At 34.3% G+C, this 23,285-nt stretch overlaps 3 protein-coding genes across 4 annotated transcripts in view; 2 read left to right on the plus strand and 1 right to left on the minus strand.

Moving 5' to 3' along the window:
- Gycalpha99B (guanylate cyclase 1 soluble subunit alpha 2) overlaps positions 1 to 23,285 on the minus strand; it is a 671,156-nt gene that overhangs the window by 123,080 nt on the left and 524,791 nt on the right. For both annotated transcript variants that reach the window (XM_065366355.1, XM_065366356.1), the window contains exon 10: positions 20,307 to 20,445. In XM_065366355.1, coding sequence (XP_065222427.1) covers positions 20,307 to 20,445 — 139 coding nt within the window. The remainder of the gene's footprint in view (positions 1 to 20,306; positions 20,446 to 23,285) is intronic.
- Positions 9,685 to 12,353, plus strand: LOC135848227 (uncharacterized). Its single transcript, XM_065368065.1, has 7 exons — positions 9,685 to 9,896; positions 9,999 to 10,276; positions 10,395 to 10,466; positions 10,543 to 10,671; positions 10,768 to 10,914; positions 10,984 to 11,235; positions 11,332 to 12,353. The coding sequence occupies exons 1-7, from the start codon at positions 9,836 to 9,838 to the stop codon at positions 11,893 to 11,895; spliced, it is 1,503 nt and encodes a 500-aa protein (XP_065224137.1). The 5' UTR covers positions 9,685 to 9,835; the 3' UTR covers positions 11,896 to 12,353.
- LOC135846750 (uncharacterized) lies at positions 13,624 to 17,882 on the plus strand. The gene is made up of 8 exons (XM_065366018.1): positions 13,624 to 15,231; positions 15,420 to 15,630; positions 15,793 to 16,108; positions 16,250 to 16,442; positions 16,569 to 16,841; positions 16,921 to 17,145; positions 17,408 to 17,573; positions 17,667 to 17,882. The coding sequence occupies exons 1-8, from the start codon at positions 15,094 to 15,096 to the stop codon at positions 17,798 to 17,800; spliced, it is 1,656 nt and encodes a 551-aa protein (XP_065222090.1). The 5' UTR covers positions 13,624 to 15,093; the 3' UTR covers positions 17,801 to 17,882.

The raw sequence follows: 23,285 nt of genomic DNA on the forward strand, positions 1-23,285 counted from the left end.
TATGATGTAAAATCGTCAAGGGTGGTCCCCTGAATAATCCCCAAGAATTACCACCCCACAGACCCCTTGCTAATTTTTTTACGGGGGGTTGAACCCCCCCCCCCCAAATGGGTTTTTTGAAGTTTTATCCTCGGGGGTTGACTTTACGTCCTGAGTTCTACGTCAAATTCCCGATCTAGTGACATATCAACTGTCCTTTTACCTCCAAGGGGGGTGGAGCTAGAAGCATTCAAAAAAGGGGGGTTTCCTGAAAAGTACATAAAGGTTATAGGCGCCTAAGTGGGGTGAAATGGGCCCCGAGAGTATTCGGGTTGATACTAGCATGGAAGGTAGGTACCATTGAGAAACTACCGCGTGAAAAATTTCAGATCCACACCACCTCCCCTTTTTGGGGGACCCCCCTTTTCTGAAATTTCAATATCTTTTTTCTCAGCCCCATTTTAACCGATTTTGAAAATTTTTCAGGATGTAATGTATATCCTTAGTAAGTATCCCCACAAAAATTTTCAGCCCCCTCCCCTCATATTTATTCCTCAAAATACCGTTTTTCAACTTATTTGATGCTTTTTAACAATAGTAAAAATTGAGGGGGCTAAGTGCTCTGGAGAGAGCTAGGTGAGAGTAGCAAAAATTTTGACGTCATATTCGTGCTCAGCAGTATCGAATCATAAGAAAACGACACCCTACTAATTAATACTCAGTTATTTTCCCCAAAATTCCCATTTTACCCCCACTCTCCCTAAGACACATTTATACACCATTTTGAGGGGTAAATATGAGGGGAGGGGGCTGAAAATTTTTATGGGGATACTTACTAAGAATATACATTACATCCTGAAAAATTTTCAAAATCGGTTAAAATGGGGCTGAGAAAAGTGAAATTGAAATTTCAGAAAAGGGGGGTCCCCCAAAAAGGGGAGGTGGTGTGGATCTGAAATTTTTCACGCGGTAGTTTCTCAATGGTACCTACCTTTCATGCTAGTATCAAGCCGAACACTCTCGGGGCCCATTTCACCCCTCTTAGGCGCCTATAACCTTTATGTATTTTTCAGGAAACCCCCCTTTTTTGAATGCTTCTAGCCCCACCCCCCTTGGAGGTAGAAGGACAGTTGATATGTCACTAGATCGGGAATTTGACGTAGAACTCAAAAATAAAGCTATTTTTGACGTAAAGTCAACCCCCGAGGATAAAACTTCAAAAAACCCATTTTGGGGGGGTTCAACCCCCCATAAAAAAATTAGCAAGGGGTCTGTGGGGTGGTAATTCTCAGGGATTATTCAGGGGACCACCCTTGACGATTTTTCATCATAAAAGCTTGGGTGGCCAAAAATGTTTTATTTTTGAAATATGATGCTAATTTGCCTCCATTATTAGGACTTGCACAGAATTTTTCAAACCGTACTCCGGTAGATCGAAAGTTTAGGCAAAAATTTATCACCTGTCAAAATTTCAAGTGCTAAAGTGCGTTTTTCGATTTTTGGTGAATTTTTGAAAATCAAATTTAGGCCAAAAATGAGGAAAAAATCAAAATTTTATCAAATTGACCAAGAAAGCTGAAATTTGGGATATGCCCTATTTTCGACATGCCAAACGATTGGAAACTGTTTCAAACCGATTTGAGCAGTTCTGGAGCCGCCGGAAGATTTTTGAAGCGCACCCGCAGTTTTCAGTGAAAATTGCGACGCGAATATTTGGCTGAAAATACAAAACTTTCCGTTTAGACTCGGTACCTTCTTTCGGTGAACAGACTATAGTTTCAAAAATATTCACCTACTGGATTTTTATGATAATACGACAATGAACTTTTCGCGGAAGTAATTTGCAAAACTACTTACGAAAGGGGAGAAAAGGGGGTTCTTCCAAAAAAACATCTTAAAGCAACAGGAAAAATTCAGCGAAATTGTAGGTACTTATCACGATATACTTGAGCGTTATCAAGGCTTGTACTCAATCTCCGAAGTAAAGTAACTCTGGTAACCAGGAAAGTTCAAAAATTAACCTACTAAAAAGCTACAAGATGCGAGCCAAACATTGTAAAATTCAGAGAAAAAAATCACCAAGAAATCCAGAATATTTGAACAAAAAAAAAAAAAAAGAAAAAAACGAATCAATAAACATTCTAATTAAAATCTACTTATACTCGTATAATGAAAAATTGGATCGACAAGCAGAACTTTTTGACAATAAATACAAATAATCGGCAACTTATAAAAAAAAAAGAAGAAATTTTCACAATTTTTACAGAAAGCAGAGCTCTTTTGAAGACACTTTTTGGCATAAAAACGATACTTTTAAGCAATTTTTGAATTTTTTTTTTGCAAAAAGCCACAATTATCAGATACCTATTATGTCAAAATTGATCAAAATAATTACTTCCCTATCATCATTTTACTTACTCAAGAGTGAAAAATCGATAAAGACCGAATTTTAAGTTGAAAATTCTGAGAAATGGTTTTTTAATGTTAATTTTACGTGATTCCCATTCCATATAATTATGTACTTGTCAAAATATTTATTTGTTTTGGTACCTACTCAAAAGTACTTTGAAAATCATTAAACGAAACCAAATTCGTCTACGAACATGTTCAAATTACCTATTTCTGAAATTGAAAATATCTAATAATTTTTTCTACATCAAAATGTAGATACCTTAATAAATTACGTGGATGCTGAATTATTGAAAAGGGCTTAAGTATACTTACTGGCAAAATAAACAGAGTACCTATTACGTTTCAAAAAATTAACCAGTACAATTCACATAACTATTCGTATTAGACAAAGGTTGTCGCGTGGCTAAAAAAATACGTACTCTTATATTTTTGGTGGTTTTTTGAAAATACTTGAGAAATGGAAAATATAATTCATTTGGATTTTTTCGACGAAATGTCATCCACTATGAAACATATTTACTTGGCGTACTCGGCTGCGGGAGGAGCACTGTTCGAAAATTACATTACAAGTAAATTCAAAAATATTTACAGATGTTTATTTGGTTTTCTTTACCTCTTTACAATAATCGTATCAATAACGACGCTTCAACAACAAGAATCCAATATCCGAGTGATCACGAATTGTTTTCTGAGCCTAATATTCATACACATGCTGATGATGAGAATTCTAGTGATTTATCAAAAACGGGACACTTTCCAGACGCTATTCGATCAGATGAATAAGCTCAAGGATGACGAGTTCGTTGGACCAAAATTCAATTTCACAACAGACCAGATCGAAGAGAAAAGCGTTCAAAAATTAAGCGTGAAAATTATTAAATACAGTTCATTGTACAGCTTGGCGATTTATTTGATTAAAGTTTTACCCAAAGTTGTCGATTACATCCAAGGCCGAGAATTTCGCATCGACTACAAGTTGGATTTCATGATACCGTTACCAGTGCTCGATACACAAACATTGAGTTCATTCGTTATCGTTCAGGGTTTCGTAGACCTGATCGCCTTGTTCTATCCGATCATCATGTACGGATCGATTTGTTTACCAGTACTGCTCTCGACTCATCTACAAAATCAAGCGATTCGTTTGCAAAATGACATGAAATATCATACAGCGGCAGCTTTCGAGTGTTTGGAAGAGTGTGACAGGCGAGAGGAACACATTTTAACCGAATCCCCAAAATGCGAACACGTGAGAAGTTTTCAATTACGCGATATTCAGCGGCAACGAGATCGACACATTCGGGAATTCATGCATAAGGTTCGACAATGGATCAGGTTTCATCAAACATGGACTTCGTAAGTTCTCACTTGATTTTTTTCAACAACAAATTACAATTTTCAGTTTTAGTCCTTTTCATGTAGAAAAACATATCAAAAAATTAAACTGGCATATTTCTTCATTTTCGAGAAAAAAAAATTACAAATTTGGCACTTATTGCAAAAATGCCATCGAAAAGATTCAAAAAATGAACGAATTTTTATTTTTTTGTTGTGAGTGTAATTGTTATCAACTTTTTCATGAAATACGTCAGAAAGAGGTAAAAATGAGACAACTGAATAAATTTAAACTTTTTTTGTTGTTTGGAATAATTGAAAATTGAATTTTTTCGAATTTTGATTTTTTTGTGAGGAGTTTATTGTTTCATCGAGTGAAAGTGGTTTTCCAAATTTTTTCAACAGATACGTAAAAATAGGGATCAATTGGGTCAACTTCACCAATCAAAACTATTTTTCAAGTTTTAAATAAAAAAACGCATTTTTTCGCAAACTTTAAATTTTTTAAAATCAACTTTGCAACATGGTACCATCCCAATTTTTGAATATGTTGTTCAGCATAAAAAGTTGTGCATAATATATTTTTTTCAGAATTTTTGAGAGTCGGAACGATATGAAAACTACGTTTCGAAACTTTTTGAGCTAATTTTTTGTACGAAACACCAAAAAGCCTTTCAAAACCCCCCAACAATGGGAAAATGTTCCATTTTGGTAGGTATCGCAGTTATCGAGTAATCCACTGCTGAAATGGATGATATTTTAGGTTTGCTGAAAACTTTGACACCCCCTGGCTGCCTTTGAAAATAGGCTAGAGGGCTGCGATTTGCGCCATTGGTCATCCCTTCAAAAGGCCTGTCCACAGGAAAAATTTCAAAAAAATCGCCAAACCCCCAATTGACGTGGAATGACCCTGATGGAATTTTTGCAATAAGTACTAAACGTATTTTTTTTTCTCGAAAATGAAGAAAAATGCCAGTCCAATTTTTTGATATGTTTTTCTACATTTACAAAGTCTGTAACCTGGTGGTGTCCAGAGTTGAAAATTGCTATTCAAGAAAGAAAAAGATCTTTAAGAAAATTCAAAAAATATGTTTCTACTGACAATCTCATAGACTTTAAGAAAAAAAGAGCAATTGCTCGCCGAACAAATCTATCAAAACAAAGGGATAGTTGGACCAAATTCATGTTGAATATCATTCACAGTACTAGTATAAAAGAAATGTGGACTAAAATACAAATATTAAAAGGCTGCTATGTCCCATCTGACATTTCATATCTTCTCCACAACAATGACATTATTACTTCATTAGATAACATAACTAACACCATGGCTCAATCTTTTTCCAAAGTCTCAGCAACAAGTTCCTATAGTGAAGCTTTTCAAACAATCAAAAACCAAACTGAAAATTTAGTACTTGATTTTTCATCTGATAACCTTGAACCATACAATGCACCTTTCTCTATAAACAAACTACTGTACTGTTTAAACCACAACATCAAAAATTCATCACCTGGACCAGATGATATTCATCCATATATGTTGAAACATCTTTCTAACACCAGTAAAAATGACTTACTAAACCTCTATAATATAATCTGGTCTTCAGATTCCTTCCCTCAAACATGGAAAACTGCAACTGTCATTCCCATACTTAAACCTGAGAAAAATGTTCACCTTCCCTCCAGTTACAGGCCTATTTCTTTAACTTCTGTCCCATGTAAAATTCTAGAAAAAATGGTTATGAAACGTCTTACTTGGTATATTGACTCTACAAATTCCCTCAGTTCTTTTCAAAGTGGCTTTCGGAAAAAAAGATCTACTCTGAACCATCTTTTTAGTCTTACACAGGAAATCAATACTGCCTTTCAAAATAAAGAATTTGTACTCTCAGTCTTTTTTGATCTTGAAAAAGCTTTTGACAAAGCATGGAGATACAAAATACTTCAAAAAATACATTCTATAGGGATTCGAGGGCATTTAGCTTACTTTATTCAAAACTTTTTATCAAATCGTACCTTTAGAGTCAGAATTGAAAATACATACTCTGAACTTTTTGATATTGAAAATGGAGTCCCTCAAGGCTCTGTGCTTAGCACCATACTATTTATACTCCCAATTGATGATATCTGTAGTATTATTCCTCAACCTCTTTCCTTAAGAATTTTTGCAGATGATATAAACATTTTATATACGTTCAAATAACATCAAACTAGCCTCAGAAATGATCCAAAAAACTCTAAATTGTATTGAAAAATGGGCTGAAACAAATGGACTAACATTTTCTGAATCTAAAACTCACTGTATACTTTTTACCAAGATAAATAAAACCTACCCAGAACCTATCCTTGAATTCAAAGGACATCCTTTAGTTTTTAAACCAACTACCTACTAAATTCCTTGGACTTACTTTTGATAAAAAACTTACTTGGACACCTCATTTTCTCAACATAAAAGCTCAACTTAACAAACGTCTAAATTTACTAAAAATTGTTAAAAATCCAAAGTATAACCCATCACACCAACTATTACTTCACTTGTACAAAGCTCTGATACATAGTAAAATTGAATATGGAAGTCCATGCTTTACAAACCTGTCAAATAAAACTACTAACATTCTCAAAACTGTTCAAAATTCCTCCTTGCGCATCTGCATAGGTGCTCTCTATTCGTCTCCAATTGATAGTATTTATTGTGAAGCTGCAGAGCTTCCTCCTGATTTTAGGAAAATTCTCACGACAAACAAATTCTTAACAACTGTTGCAAATAATCCATCTCACCCTCTTCAAAGGTCACTCAATGTCTACAGCTCTCAGCATTTCCTCCATACTTCAGGTCCAATTCCAGAATTTATCAAAAATATGAACAACCTACAAATTGACCTAAAAAACATAATACATCAACCAATATCTTATCCCCCTTGGTCTCTCAAACCTATACAGATGGAATTTTACTTAAGAAACTACCCAAAACATGATCACCCCCCATTATTAATCAAGAGCCATTACTTAGAACTGTTATCAAACTATACTGAATATAACTTATGCTTCACAGATGGTTCAAAAATTTCTAATATTCATACTGGTTATGCTTACTCAATTAATGACAAAGCTCTCAGTTTCAAAATTCACAACTGTGCCTCAATTTTTACTGCTGAACTCACTGCCATAAAACATTGCCTAATAGATATAATTTCCATTAAATCAGAAAATAAAAAATTCTTAATCCAAAGCGACTCACTAAGTTCATTGCTATCCATTCAAAACATTTTTTCTGACCATCCCGTAGTCCAAGACATACATAAGTCCCTTTTTAACCTCCAATATTATGATTACTCAATTAGCTTCATGTATGTTCCCAGCCACATAGGTATCACTGGAAACGAAACTGTTGATAGATTAGCAAAAACAGCAGCTACCCCCTCCCCTCTTACCACTCTCACTCCTGATGACATTAAATCTCTAATCACTCACAACACATTTACTAACTGGCAGAACTTTTGGTCACAACAAACTTCAAACAAACTCTTCCAACATGAAAAAACTACTCTCCCCTGGAAAAATCTAGGCCACCTGAACAGAAAAGAAGAAATCCTGATTACCAGACTAAGAATAGGCCACACAAAAATTACTCATAACCACCTATACCAAAAAGAACCAAAACCCTCATGCCAATTTTGCAGAAACGAACCCACATCCATCCAACACATACTTTTCAACTGTCCCCAACTAAAACAAAACAGACTTACACTACAAATAAAAGAAAACCCACCTACTATCCCTGACAAACCCTCAGAAATACAAGAATTCATCTCCCTAATAAAAAACATCAACCTCACAAACCAAATCTAACCCCCCCCCTTACGGGTGTAATAATCTTGTAATTATAAACACCCAAAAAAAAAAAAAAAAAAAAAAGACTAAATCTGACAATTTTTTCATAATGCTTACTCGTGGACATCGTGGTTATATTTAAATGTTAAGTTTTTAAATCGATTTTTTTTAGGTTTTTGAAAGTGGCAACAGTAATTTTGACATCATTCGTCGATTGCCCTCTCAAAGTACTACAATTTGAAAAAAAGTTCAAAATTCTATACCACGTACCTACAACCGGAGCAATTCGCAACTGAAACTTTCCATTTTCGGCCATTTTGGAAAACTTTGAACTCACACAACTCCGCCAAAAAAATCGGAAAAATGTCCGGTTTGTGTCATTCGCCATCGTTTGATGACCTCTAAACATAGTCTGCAAAAATCCACCGATTTGGCGTGGAATTATCCTTTCCAATTCATGAGAAGAAATTATACCTACATAATCACTCTATCTAAAATCCAATCCAATTTGCTTTATTTGTTCACAGATGTGTTACTCTTTTCAATGAACTCGTGACTGATCTGCTTACCATACAAGTGACAACCAGTTACCTCGGAATCGCTGGACCTGGCTACAGCTTCGCGAAAGTAATAGCGCCGAATAAAATTGATCAGGTGCTCGGAATTTTCCAATGTTCAATTAACAAAACAAAAAAATACCTATTTTTTAGATGATCTTGGATTCTGAAGAAATGCCATTTGAACATATTTTCTTCGTTATGCTGAACATGGTTTTCATATTGATAAATTGCGCTGTTGCCAGTACTCATTCCGAAATGGTAACACCCACAAGGTCGTCTACAATAAAAATAAGTCGGCTAAAAGTTATCTTGTTCATTTTTTTTTTTTTTTTTTAGAACGATGACATTTCAACAGCGATTTATTCCTTGCCCTGGTATCACTTGCCAGTCGAGCATCAAAAAACCTTGCTACTGTTTCTCACTTTCACTCAGAATAGCCAGCAAATACGTATTTTCAAGATATTTCCGCTCAACTTGGAACTATATCCTGAATTGCTGAATGACGTATACAGTAAAATTCAACTGATACGAACTTTAGAAATGACGAAAATTCGCTGAAATAGGCAACTCACAACTAGTTACATGAAACCCCTTCTTTCGTCCCTTTCGCAACCGAAACGACTGACGAGACAGTTTTCAAGTTACTTATCCATATTGTATTGTCTTAAATTTTGAATTCAAATTTCCAACGGTATCCACCATACGTATTTAAAAGTACCACGAAATGAGAAGTGAACAATGTTCAGAATTTTTTAAAAATTTTTCGTGACAATTTGAACAATATGCTATTAGGAAGCCAGGCCTGGATCAAAATTTCAAGACAAGTATCTTTGTCTTTAAGATCAATATAGAGTTTCAAGATTTTTTTTACTTGGCTTCAAAGCGTCTGATCTCGAGAGGAGCAATTCAAAAAACTATAACACCTACTCGATGTTGATGTGAAATAAACTTTATACATACTCACATATATTCATCGTTTGAAAAAAAATATTCTTGCAATGACCATTTTCTATTTTTTAAGTTGTATGATTTTGCATTTTTGTTTGGCACACCTCAGCAATTTAGGTAATTAGTAGGTGGTACCTACATGTTGTCCGGTTTCCCATTTTTTGCACCTTTATTTTTGTAACTGCAACTGCACAACATGCATTTCTATATCTTATGTCAGGTTCAGTCCCCATTTCTAAAGTTAATTTTATTTCACAATAATTTTAAGATTATCGTATGGATAATTTGTCAGATTTTGATTGTATATGTTTACTCACTTAGTTTTATGCCAATTGTACTTGATGTGAAACAAAAAATCAAAAAAATTATTATACCTACGTATTAAATTTTTTCAGCATATTGTGATTGACGAATAAGGTTCTGAAACTTTCAAAAGAGGTACTGCTGAAAAAACCTCACCTCACCTGCTCCTACAGTAAGGGAGCCAATGATAGCTTTTTTTCTTATTTCCTAATATACCTAAATGACCTGCTAAAAAATTCGACCAATCAATTCTTATCAGAAAATTATCTGCTACATCGCTGATTCTGATTTCGTTTTCTCGCTTGAAAGCAGTTGATATTCAATCATTATCGTTCGTCGTCGTAGAACTTCATACAAAACTTGTGTTTCAAGTGTAAATATAAACAAACTCACGAAGCAAATAATGCGAGAATACAAGACAAGTTCACATCATTCTGTATCATTCGACGAATAATTTTTTCGCGAAGATGATTCTACACGTATTGCTCATTTTGAGCACCAAGTTGATGGAATTAAAATCAGAAAAAGGTAAGTAATGACCTAATAATTTTGAATTCTAGCAGATAAAATATTCGACTTCTTTCTCAATATTTCTCGGTTCATCATTAAGCATTTATTTTATTCTTACAGCTTTGATTTTTAGCCCATCGTTGAATGAGCCCCAAGACCTTTGCAGTGTTCCTGGTGATGAACTGACTTTCACCGTTATACTCGCGTGCCCTGCTACCTCACAAAAAGAGAAACAATTCGATGAGAAAGTCTCCCTCACTGGGCATAGTTTATTTTACAGGGAATTTCACCCTAAACACAAACTGGTGGAAAATATCCAGCAGGATATTTGTGAAAAGTCGTTCGAACCTGTCATGGTTTACGATCACACACGTGACGAATATAAAATTGGCTACGAGGTTTGGCATACCTACCTAGCTACCTACTTACTACATTTCAAATGACATTTTTACATAATTAGTACTGAGTTCAGCCTGTTAGAAGGAAAATGGGTCATTTATCAATTTTTTTTCGCAGTTGTATTATGATGATGCGAAAGTACCCGAATTTAACTCGTGTAATGGAACATGCTACCACAGTTATCAATTGGTAAGGGGCTAATTCAGTGTTGAAAGCACAATTTACAACACAAGAGAATCCAACAATGACCTTTTTCGGATATCAGGCACAAATGGCGAAAAATCAAACCAATCACGAACTGACGAACCAAACTGCACCCACAAGTGACCTGGTGATTAAATACGAAGATGGCCATAAACTGAAATTTAATTTCACTGATGGATCTCAAACCCTGGTATACTTATTTGAGTTAATTTTTCAATACGATGTGAACTAAAAGATGGAATGTACGAATATTACCAACTGATTAAGCTTCAATTTTTGTGCACAGGTTTTCCATTGGGTGGACGTTTTGACCTTGAAATCTTCAGGGAACAACAAACGTATTGTGAATTCATTGACTTACACATCTTGGATTTATAATTTATCGAGTACGTGTCAATATTACAATCCTTCAGATGAAAATATATATTCAGAAGTGAGTAAGCATCCTTCAAACACGTAAATACCTTGAAAGATATTTCAAGTGATACGAGCATCATTTCAGCAAAATCAAGAAATCCATCTAAAAGATATCTTCGTCCAACCATCTCCTAGCAACGAAACCAACCATGTAAACATATCCTGTGGACAAGCCTACGGTTGTCTAGTAAATGCTCAAATAGGATCTTTGATGCATTTCCTCTCAAGTGCAGAAAGACTCGCCAGTTGTTCTCACATGAATATGATCCCAGTTTGGAAAACTATCGCCGAAGGGCAACTGCTAAAAGTTGACGCTTACACGATGGCATTGGACGCTGTAAGATCCTTACCTCACCTAACTAACTTATCAATGTGACAAAAAACTATACCCTGTTCATAATCGAACCCTCTTGTGATTTGAATTTCTCCGCAGTTATTCATCCCATATCGTAAAATACTCGGCGTAAGCGGCGTTCTCAAGATGAGAAAAGCCAGCAACCCTGACGAATCTCGAGAAATCCTCTTATCAGATTGCGAACACCGGACAGTAATCCACGTACCTAAAATAATATACAGAATTATCGAATACCAAAGAGTTCAATGCGGAAACGATGTAGATAAATCGCAATGGGTAATAAATCAACACGCTGCAGTCATTATAATCCATAACGATCCTTCTTTGGTACAAATATCGGATGACCAAAGACTCTGTGATAGACAATCTACTCTGACCGGAGGATGGGAAACGATTATAAATGATGATCCGAGAACTGGACTCACATACGTGTGTCCAATGACTCCGGAGTTGAATGATGAATTAGGAGCGTATGAAGATAGTATAACTGCAGAGACCTTTCAGCCTTTGAATGTGGATGCGGTGCCGTATTGTAATAGTTTAACTATGTGGGATCCAGAGGATAAGATTTTCCATTTGAATTACACTACCAATATACTCGAAAATTTCGACGAAATATTGGCTGATGCACGCGCTCGATAGCTGTAAGTATCGGCCCCGTCGGGTGTAGAATGTTCATCCATTGAAATTCAATCGCTTCCGATCAAGATTGAAACCACAAATTAAATCCAATCGAATCTCACCTGATTTTCAATCTCAAAAATGAGGCCATCCGAACAGATGCGAATGGATCAATTTTGATATTCGTAACTGTAGACAGAATCGAATCAGGTCTATGAGATCTGACTAAAGCTGATGAGTGATGAGACCTACCTATATATTATACTGTTCTCAATTGTATGGATCCAATCTGATCCTAGGGGATTAGGATCTGATGTAATTGGATCTCATTACATTCTGATCGGATTAGATAATTTTTTTTCTAAAATCCGAATAATCAAGGATCGAATTGGATCCAAAATGTTTTCCATGGGGTAAGTAATTCTATTAGGAACTCATTTTATGATGAATATCAATCAAAATACATTTTTTTACACGGATATGTTTCTTGGACCAAAGTCTGACTAAAATTTTCAAGGTGCCAATCCACATAACGCTGATCTACGTGATACTGATTTGCGTCGAATTGACCAATGAAAACTTGCAAAAAAAATTGTTGAATTTTTTGCAACAGACTTTTGAAAATTTGGAGAAAAATTTCATCAATGTTCAATATTTAGACAAGACATTTGATCGGATTTCAAAAATTACAAAAAACTTTTCGTAAACAGCGGTAATTAAACAAAAAAATTACTGCTCAATTACAAAAAAATAACTGGTAATATACCAAAAAATTACTGGTAATTTACCAAAAAATGACTGGTAATTTACCAAAAAATGACTGGTAATTTCCCCCGAAAAAATTACTGGTAATTTCCCAAAATATTACTGGTAATTTCCCAAAATATTACTGGAAATTTCCCAAAATATTACAGGTAATTTACCAAAATATTACTGGTAATTTACCAAAAAAATTACTGGTAATTTACCAAAAAAAAATAACTGGTAATTTACCAAAAAAATTCTGGTAATTTACCAAAAAAATTCTGGTAATTTACCAAAATATCACTGGTGATTTACCGAAACATTACTGGTAATTTACCAAAAAAATTACTGGTAATTTACCAAAAAATTACAGGTAATTTACCAAAAATGACTGGTTTTTAATTTACCAAAAGTGACTGGTAAAGTTAAATTACCAAAAATGAATGACGATTTATCAAAAATGACTGGTAATTCATCAAAAATGACTGGTAATTTACCGAAAATGATGGATAATTTACCATAAATGACAGATGATCTACCAAAAAAGAGTGGTAATTTACCAAGAATTACTTGTAATTTACCAAAAATAACTGGTAACTTACCAAGAATTACAGGTAATTTACCAAGAATTACTTGTAATTTACCAAGAATTACTTGTAATTTACCAAAAATTACATGTAATTTACCAAGAATTACTTGTAATTTACCAAGAATTACTTGTAATTTACCAAGAATTACAGGTAATTTACTGAAAATGACTAGTAATTTACCAGAAATGAATAATAATTTACAAAAATGACTGGTAATTTACCGAAAATGATTAATAGTTCACCAAAAATGACAGATGGTTTACCAAAAATGACTGGTAACTTACCAAGAATTACAGGTAATTTACCAAGAATTACAGGTAATTTACCAAGAATTACAGGTAATTTACCAAGAATTACAGGTAATTTACCAAGAATTACAGGTAATTTACCAAGAATTACAGGTAATTTACCAAGAATTACAGGTAATTTACCAAGAATTACAGGTAATTTACCAAGAATTACAGGTAATTTACCAAGAATTACAGGTAATTTACCAAAAGTGATTGGTAAATTACCAAAAGTGAATGATGATTTATTGAAAATGACTGGTAATTTATCAAAGATGACTGGTAATTTACCGAAAATGACGGATAATTTACCATAAATAGCAGATAATCTACCAAAAATGAGTGGTAATTTACCAAGAATTACAGGTAATATACTAAGAATTACAGGTAATTTACCAAAAATTACAGGTAATTTACCAAGAATTACAGGTAATTTACCAAAAATTACAGGTAATTTACCAAGAATTACAGGTAATTTACCGAAAATGACTGGTAATTTACCGAAAATGACTGGTAATTTACCGAAAATGACTGGTAAATTACCAAAAAGAAGAAAGAACTTGTAATTTACCAAAAATGACTGGTATTTCACCAAATATTACCCGTAATTTACCAATAATTACTGGTAATTTACAGCAAATTACCAATCTCTTACCAAAAATGACTTTCCCAAAAATTTTTTTTCAACCAATTACATTTACAAATCACGTGACAACTTTTTTTTTCAAATTACGAACAGTGATTTATAAACAAATTACCAGTGCCTACATAATTTATCAAGAATTACTGGTAATTTACCATTCTAGAACTTTTTTGGTAAATTGAATATTGGCACCTAATTTAATTTTTTGGCGAACTTCAAAATGTGTGGACAGTTCAGAGCAATTTTACACAGAAATAGGTACCTAGGTGATCTCAAAATTTATCAAACCGTTGTATTTTCAACTAAAATGGTCATCATTTTGAACTACACAGAAATTAGGATCTTGGAGTCAAGTCTACATTACATGCTAACTGGAGATCTGAAACTTGAGTTCATCTCGGATGGACATCCGAATTTGAAGAGATCCTGCTTGGAACCATGATGGAATAAGATCCTCAACTACTCACGACAAAATCCTCCGTATTGTACTGTTTGAAAAATTGAATACACAGCAGACAAATTTTATTACACATCCCTTCAACTTTTTTAAGCCATGTAAAGAAAAACTGAGTCTGCAAATTATACGAAGATTGGCTTTCCGGACAAAGGTAGCTTAACATGAGGAAGGGGACAAGAATAGGGAGAACTGATAATGCGAAAAAAAAGTACCTAAGACAAATAAATAAAATTAATTCAGATGCGTGTGAATTATTTTAGGATGTGCTTGATTATTTTTCTAGTGATAAGTAAATGTTGGCAAGCTTGTATGTAGGCTAGTCAAACTGGCAGATAACACATTTGACATACTTAATTATGTACCTATGACCTACCTATTGTTATTTGTTATACGATTATGTATTCTTATCAAAAGTCTGTGTTATTTTGTTAACGCATTACATAGTAGCAGACGTAGGTACTAGATTTTTGTTTAAATTCACAATTAAACCTTGCATGCATGTTCTTATCCCTCAAAATGAACAACCTGTTGTGTGGGCCTCCTTTACCAGCCAATTTCTGGGATGGTTTGAATCAAAAAAGCATCGATAGCTACATTTTGGACTATATTCGTCACAACGAAGACAGAGTTTACATGGTAAGAGCATCAGATAATAATGAATTAGACTATAATAATATTATCGTGTATTTTACAAATTCAACTGCTTATACTGTAATTCGTAACACAATTTTTCGGACGTTTTTGATTTCCAAACAATTTACTATGATAGTCTCACACACTGATAAAGTTCAGTTTACACTTTTACGAAATACCTATTTATTCAGATAAACGGCGAGACGAACGAACAACTCACACTTCGCCAACTATCAGAACAAAGCTTGAACGTAGCAACCAATTTACAAAGCTTAGGATGCCGTTCGTCGCAAACCAACGTTGCAATTTTTTCAGAAAACCATATAAATTTCATGGTTGCTCATTTAGGCATTTGGTTGAGTGGATCAACAGCGACTACAGTCAATTGTTTATACACCAATGGTAGGTAATTAGGTACCTATATAAGTTACTTAATCAATAATTTATCAATCACTTCACGATGAATTAGCTGGCTTCTGTTGATTGTCGACCCCGCGATAATACTTTTCAAATAATACATTGATAATGATAACTGAATATTCTACTCATTAAAATGTTTTACAGACGAATTGAAGCACGCTATGAACATAGCAAAACCCAGTATATTGATTTGTTCTCTTCAGACGTATCCAAAAGCTAAAGGAATTCTAGCCACAAACCAATTCGTCAAATATTTGATACTGCTGGATAATCCTCCGATACTTTCAACAGACGTTTTACTATTTTCCGATCTTTCAAGGAAATCCTCTTCCAAACTCGTCCCACCATGTGTTGATCCGAATGATCCAGCTCAGATTCTTTTTTCTAGCGGTACTACAGGATTGCCAAAAGGGGTTTTGCTAACCCACAAAAATATTGTATACATGATTCACATGATAAAGTAGGTTCACTATGTTTCAGCTTAAAAGCCCTTCTTCCAAATTTCAGAGCTTTTTATATGATTGAATCTGTTTAGATCTGATCACTGTCTACCTATCAGTATCATGAGTGTTGCCAGGAAAAAATGTCAAAGATGAGTAATTTTGGCCTGCGTTGTTCTTACAGAATATTCAACTTATTACCAATTGGAAGGAAAATACACGTTGACCACGTTACCTATGTTTCACGCATTTGGAATGTTTGTCAATTTGTTCACTCTAACTCTGGACATGACAGAAATATTTTTGAAAAGATTCGACGAAGAATTATATCTCTCATTGATTCAAAAATACAAGGTGAAGAGCTCCTGCTACAAAATCCGGGATGTTTGTAAAATATCCCTAATTACGAACAATATCCTAGCAACTTGTTAAAATAGGTATGTTGAGGGGTTCTCAAAATGTTTCATTTTCTCGTTCCAGATTAAAAGTCTATTCCTAGTACCTCCGATGGTAGTGAGTCTTCTGAAAAGCGATCTAATCAAACAATACGACCTATCTTCTGTGGATCACATCGTATGCGGAGGAGCTACGTTGAAGTTCAGCACCGAAAAAGAAATCGTGGAAAAACTCAACCTGAATCGATGCCAACAAGGATACGCTTTGACCGAAAGTGGTACCCTGGTCACTCTTAAACATCCAAGTAGCCAAAAAGTAGGAAGTTGCGGTAACGTGGTACCAGGAGTGGTGGGAAAAGTATGCAGACGAAATCATTCGATTTATATTTTGATCTTCTGAATTTTTTAAATGTCATTAGGTAATTTTTTTCTCCTAGGTAATTGACACAGAAACGAGTGAAATTCTAGGACCTGGCCAGATGGGAGAGTTATGTTTCAACACCCCTGGAATGATGAAAGGATATTCTGACGATCCCGAAGCCACTGCCAGCGCTATTCGTGATGGATGGCTCCATACTGGTGATTTGGGATATTACGACGAGGATGGAGATTTCTTCGTCGTCGATAGATTGAAGGAATTGATTAAATATAAAGCGTATCAGGTAAGAAGCTATTTAAAATTCACTCGTTGAACTTTGAAGAGTAAGTAGGTATAGGTAGTTCTACAGTTTAATAAAATCAAATTTCGTCAGGATCTGATCTAACGAGATCTGATCAAAGAGTTTTAAAATCTAAGTCAGTCTGCTCAGATCTAATTAGAGAGGTTCGATTATCAGATCCAATATTTTTACCCTTAGCAGTCTCATTGGTGAATAAATATTTCTGAACAAATTCATACGTTTATCAACTTGATGAGCTGCGAAGGTTGCTCCTGCTGAATTGGAAGCCTTACTCATAAAACACCCAGAAATCAAGGACGCTGGAGTAATTGGTGTGCCAGACGACGCCGCAGGGGAATTGCCAACAGCATTTGTCGTCAGAAAACCACAATCTTCTATTTCAGAAAATGATTTAAAACAATACGTTTCTGGTAAGAAACTCATCTCGGGTTCTATGTTTGTTAACTCCTTCTAAAGGATCCCTGAAAAATTATCTGTTAGATATAAACCCTTTCTCATTTTAGATAAAGTATCGCCTCATAAGTGGCTCAGAGGAGGAGTCAGGTTCGTCGATGAGATTCCTAAGAATTCCAGTGGGAAAATACTGCGAAGAAAGCTGAGGGAATTGGCAGCTAACGAGATCACGTGCAAATATTAATCAAACAGAATGAGAAGGCAGGATGGATAGGAGAGATTTTGGTAAAATTATTTTCACGAAAATATTACATCGAATTTGGTCTATTTTTTCAGAACGTTCAAATATAAATTTTATACGACTCGATTCTTCGTTTAACTAAATTCGTAATTTTCTTCACCACGAATACCCAAACTTATTTTAGCACATTTTTAAATGTATTTTTGTAGAATCAGCGAAAACTCGTCACTTTTTTGCTAAGAGTAGTTTTTAATTCTCCATAACGGTGTTTTTACACCATTTTAACACTTTTTCATGCACTTTGTTCAATTGCTTTCTGGTAATTTTTAATGTTGTTCTCCTCCGAGTAGGTATTTTAACACAATTTTTTTTCTTTACTTACAGCCCCTCCCCTTCTCCATCTACAATCAACACAAAAAAATGTTTTTCTTTTAAATCGAAATTTTCTTAGACAGCCCCCTCCTCCCAGTCCAATTTCCTCCGCACTAAAAAAGAAATATCTGAAATGCAAAATAATAATGCTAAAAAATAACAGAAGTCAGGGGTTATTGGAGGTGGTGACATAGAGCTCCCCAAATGATGGAAAATTCACGCATGAGTAAAGTCGGTCCTCGTTGACTTTTTTGACCATAAGGCTTGAGCTTCTGTGTGAGGTGAAAACCGGAAAATAATGTTTACTCCACCGGGTTCATTTCGAGGAGGGGGGGCGGTTCAATGCCTAAACTTTTTCAAAACTATGAAAATTTGTTGAAATAAGGATTTTTTTACGAAAAAATTTGGGAGCATATTCATTATTCAACCTCAAGGTTACCGTCGAAAGCCGATATTCAGGTTATTGAGAGAGGGAGGCGGTGGCACTGATTGAAAATTTGTCGACTGATGTGGGAGAAAAATATAAATTTTGTCAATTGATACAATATTCAATATTCATATGACTCATGAAAATTTCCATTTCATTTTTTTTTGATTTTTGAGGGGCCTCAAATAATGTGAAATTTGATTAAGTATTTTAAAAAGAGAAACAAATTGGTCTAAGCCTGAGACTGAGAGCTTTTGAAAATTTTTATGTTGAGTCGAGTCCTAAAAAAGAGTTTTGTTTTCAATGCGAGGAGTTTATTTTTCGATTTTCGTAGTCTTAGAATTTGAATGATTTTTTTTTCAAAGTTTATTTTGAAAACGAAAAATATGAGATTAGGCTCGAGCGAAAGATTTTGAAAATTTGTATTTCTAAAGGTATAAAAACAATGTTTTTTTTTTATGCGAGGACGAGGAATTTATTTTTTGGAGTTTAACTTTAAAATTCCAGAATTTGAATCATGTTTTTTTACAAAAGGAAGTTGATTTTGAAAAAGAAAACAGAACTGGCCTCAGTAAGGGCAAAAGCTCTTGAAAATTTCTACTTTGATTGGCAAAAAAAACGATGTTTTTTATGAAGAGTTTATTTTTTGGCTTTAAAACTTGTGTTTTTTATTAGAAATTTGAATCTTGACCTTGAAAAAGAAAAAAACAAGCCCGAGAGCGAAGCAATAGCAAAAGCTTTCGAAAATTTGAGTAATGTTTTTCTCATATTACAGGCTTTTATTTTTCCGGATCCGTGGTAAACTGTCCTCTTTGCCCCCCCCTCTCGACAGCGCTGCACGGATGTCTCCTGTTGGCCTCAATTTTAAAGGGTCTTAGGTGCTTGGTCCAGAAACTGTTGTGTTTTTTTTTTTTTGAAGAAGAAGAAGAAGAAGAAGAAGAGTCGATTCAATAGTTTGGGAGTAACAAAAACCAAACTAAGGAGGGGGGGATTATTAAAAAAATTGCAAGTATTTACATTAAAAGGCATTTTTCTAGTATCCAAAATTCGCAGTTTTTTTAGCCTCTTGGCTTTAGAAAATCAAATTCAAAAAGAGAACGAAACATTTTCGATTTCAAGCTTTGAAAAATTTTCAATTCAAGAAGTAAAATTCCATGGTTTTTGATAATTCATTGAGTCTCCCTGCTTACACAATATTTTCTTTCGAACTTTCCCAACTTTTTGCAACTCACCCAATTTTCCCAAAAATGCTTTACTTTTCATCTCAGGGGCGAGGGGGAGAAGGCATCCATCATCACCACCCCTTCCCCCCGTTAGGTAGCCTTCGATCCTCTGTCAGTATTTACTGGTATATTTTTCTAAAATTTGATTACCTTGCGCTGATCATTTTTTTCATGTGAAAACAACCATTTCATTTCAAATATCAACTTCTATATGAGAAAAAGTTCAAAATTTTAATTTTTAGGGCACAAATTTAAAAATTCTCGGAGCTAAATATTTCATAACATATATCCACACGTCTTGAAAAACATTTTGAATAAAAATTGAGCGAAATCAGTCAATCGTGAAAGGCTGTCCGATTCTTGACCGGAAAAATTTCACGCTATAGGCAATTGTTTTAAACCTTTACCAGTATAGGTAGAGGTACTCTATTTAATTACATACTACTCAGAATCAGGAATTAAAAAAATAAATAAACTCATCACTTACCTAACCACAGGCGTTTGGCTATATCCGGCGGAAATATCATGTGCAAAAGGCTGACATTTTTCTCTCGTTCTTTATCCACAGCTTGATTCGCTTCTTCTATGGAACTCCTTAATTTATCCATTCGGCGTCTTAATCCATCCTGCGAAAAATAAAAAGCGAAGAAAAAATTAACTCTATGCGACATATAAACAGACCCATACCATCCACACAGTATATCATACACAGGCAATACATCGTAACTTAACAAATACATCTGCTATAAATGCGAAAGGATCCTAACACGATATATCATCTCTTATAAATGTATTATAGCATATAGCAGCTTGCTTTTTTCAATGGCGAGAACACGAGTTAAACTATATTTGGCTGGAAGCCATTTCCTATATCTGAAGACGAAATCATTTCGACAAACTTTTATTCCTTTATGATGAAAATTTTCCGATTCACTAAACTACACTAAACATAGTACTACGTCTATGCTATGTGGACCGACGAACGTCGTAAAGGAAAAATCGAATATACCGTATGTCTTTTTCTCCTATATATACCTATCTGAACTCTCTTCTCTCTTTCTCTCTGCAGTTTTGGGTCCATTCGCTGTCGTCGTCGTCGTCGTTTCGTAATAAACTTAGCTAGTACCTTTCGTATAATATACGATTTGCCATCGTCGAATACAACGTTTGGCAATTGTATTATTACCCGACCACCAAACACAATTTCCTTTTTAATTCAATATATACGCGCATGGAGCAAAAGCAAACCACGACAGTGGGCTACAAACTTATATCCCATCTCCTTATTTAAAAACAAATGCACTACAATATGCAAAGGTCCAAGTACTCTTTAAAAGTTCAAGACTGCTGATAAACCGCTCGAGAGAGTAAAAATTTACAAACTCGTGCAACAATCTGCAGCATTCATCGTTGTGCTCGTTCAATATCACGGCAGGCCATCGATTAACTGCTAAATGTTTAAATCCGCTTTGAGCAAAGTTTAAATTGCCAAGATAATGGCGGAAATTTGTTCGCCGAAAATAATTTCCTAGCATTTATATACATAACTACTCCGCCATCGCCGACAACCAAACTGAAACTTTACAATAAAACTTTGCGAGTGGTTTTTGCTCTCGTACATACCATACAGCAGATAGTATACTACACTACGAGTAGTACGAGAGTTTCCACTTTCCGCAGAGACGATGAGGGTTTTTTTCATTCCTCGAATCTGGTATCCCAAATAGGGATACCCTGCTCCGGCTCCGCGGTCCGATTACCACCGAGGCTATTAATAAATTCAAACCCATGTGAGAAATTTACTCGCATACTACAAATTGCGGAATGGAAGTACATGAGTGAGTTTTAATTAGCATACTACATAAACTGACTGAGCAAAAACTACCAACTATAAAACTACGAGTAGCTGCAGCATTTTGTAAGGGACTTATATAAACGAGGGGATTATAGGCAACCCGTTGGTATTAGTACGTGTTTTGTTTCTAACAACTATATAAGTTGAGTAAAATGGTAAGTTATTGAAGCATTACGATTCGATAATCTGTATATATATAAGAATCAGGGATAAAAAAAAAGTCAAATTTGATTATTTTATAAAGTCTAATTTGAATTCCATCGAAATTTCTTGAGTAGAAAATCAACGATCTAATATAACTACCCCTTCTACATTCATTACTATTTAAAAAAATAATAATAACTTCAAGGTCATTCTATGTCAAATTATGTACTTCAATTTTGAATTTAAAGGCTCCAAGTTTGATCAAATTCTGATTTTAGGTTTCTGATAGTTAAATACAAAAGAAACAAGATCGCTGTCAAAGGACATTTTTTTAACAGCAATTGAAATTTCTCTTCAAATTACTCAAGACTATTCCTACTAGAATTTGGAGAAAATCTGTTTGTATCATTTTCAAAGTACTTACATAATTGAGATTCATTTCAAAAATATTCGCCAAAAATGTCAAAAGTTCAGAGTTGAGATTTTTTTGAAAACTCGACCTTCAAAAGCCTGTCAAATTTCGGAGCGATTTAGAAATTTGAAAACAACCAGAATGCATACATTTTGACTACATTTCCAACTGTATGAAATTTTCGAGATGAAATTCACAAAAACACTATGAGAAGGGAGAGGAGAGGGGGTAAAAGCCCCCAAAACTTTGATCAAAACATAAAAAAAAGTCCAATATCGTGAGACATGACGTTTTCGTTAGTTAATTCCCAAAAGGTAGCATTTCTTTGCAATTTTAGTAACGAAGCAGAACTTGTAGGCAGCAATTTCACCAAAAAATACCTACACATTCTGGCAGTTTTGACAGAAATTTTTTTTTTTTTGGAAATTTTGACCAAGAAATGTTTTTTTTTTAATGAGGTACAGTTTTTACAGAAAAATAGGATTTCAATTCTGACCAAAACGCAGATTGTTTTGCTGCAAAAAGCAAGATTTTTTGGAAGTTTTCATAAAAAAAATTTTTATTGCAATTTTGAAAAAAAACAACTTTTTGGCAATTTTGATACAAAAACCGGTTTTTGTGAAAATTTTGATAAAAAACACTTTTTTTTGAAAATTTTGATAAAAAAATGGGTTCTTTACAGAAAAATATAATGTTTTCAATTTTGACCAAAACGCAGATTGTTTTGGTGCAAAAAGCAAGATTTTCTAAAAGTTTTCTTAAATTTTTTTTATTGCAATTTTAAAAAAAACAACTTTTTGGAAATTTTGATAAAAAAACAGTTTTTGGTAATTTTTATAGGAAATCAATCAATTAATCAATGAATATTTATTTATTTCTAAAAATAATTTCTAGTTTTTGAAAATCGTTTTTTTTGTACTTTTCCCCCTTTTTTTACCTACAATGCTCCTAACTGCCCATTTTTGTAGAATATGGATATTGGATAGGTTCCAAGTGACAGTCTGCTGCTCCCCCCCCCTAGATGAACAAGCCATACTGGAGCACAGATTGATAGA

The sequence above is a fragment of the Planococcus citri genome, chromosome 5, assembly GCF_950023065.1.
Source record: "Planococcus citri chromosome 5, ihPlaCitr1.1, whole genome shotgun sequence".
NCBI lineage: Eukaryota > Metazoa > Arthropoda > Insecta > Hemiptera > Pseudococcidae > Planococcus > Planococcus citri.

Bases quoted from the DNA above. Each gene is read 5' to 3' on its own strand.
- LOC135848227 (XM_065368065.1), top strand. From the start codon at position 9,836: ATGATTCTACACGTATTGCTCATTTTGAGCACCAAGTTGATGGAATTA. The intron at 9,897-9,998 runs GTAAGTAATGAC...TTATTCTTACAG, and splicing joins GGAATTAAAATCAGAAAAAG to CTTTGATTTTTAGCCCATCG. The intron at 11,236-11,331 runs GTAAGATCCTTA...ATTTCTCCGCAG, and splicing joins ACACGATGGCATTGGACGCT to TTATTCATCCCATATCGTAA.
- LOC135846750 (XM_065366018.1), top strand. From the start codon at position 15,094: ATGTTCTTATCCCTCAAAATGAACAACCTGTTGTGTGGGCCTCCTTTA. The intron at 15,631-15,792 runs GTAGGTAATTAG...AATGTTTTACAG, and splicing joins CAATTGTTTATACACCAATG to ACGAATTGAAGCACGCTATG. The intron at 17,146-17,407 runs GTAAGAAGCTAT...TGAGCTGCGAAG, and splicing joins TTAAATATAAAGCGTATCAG to GTTGCTCCTGCTGAATTGGA.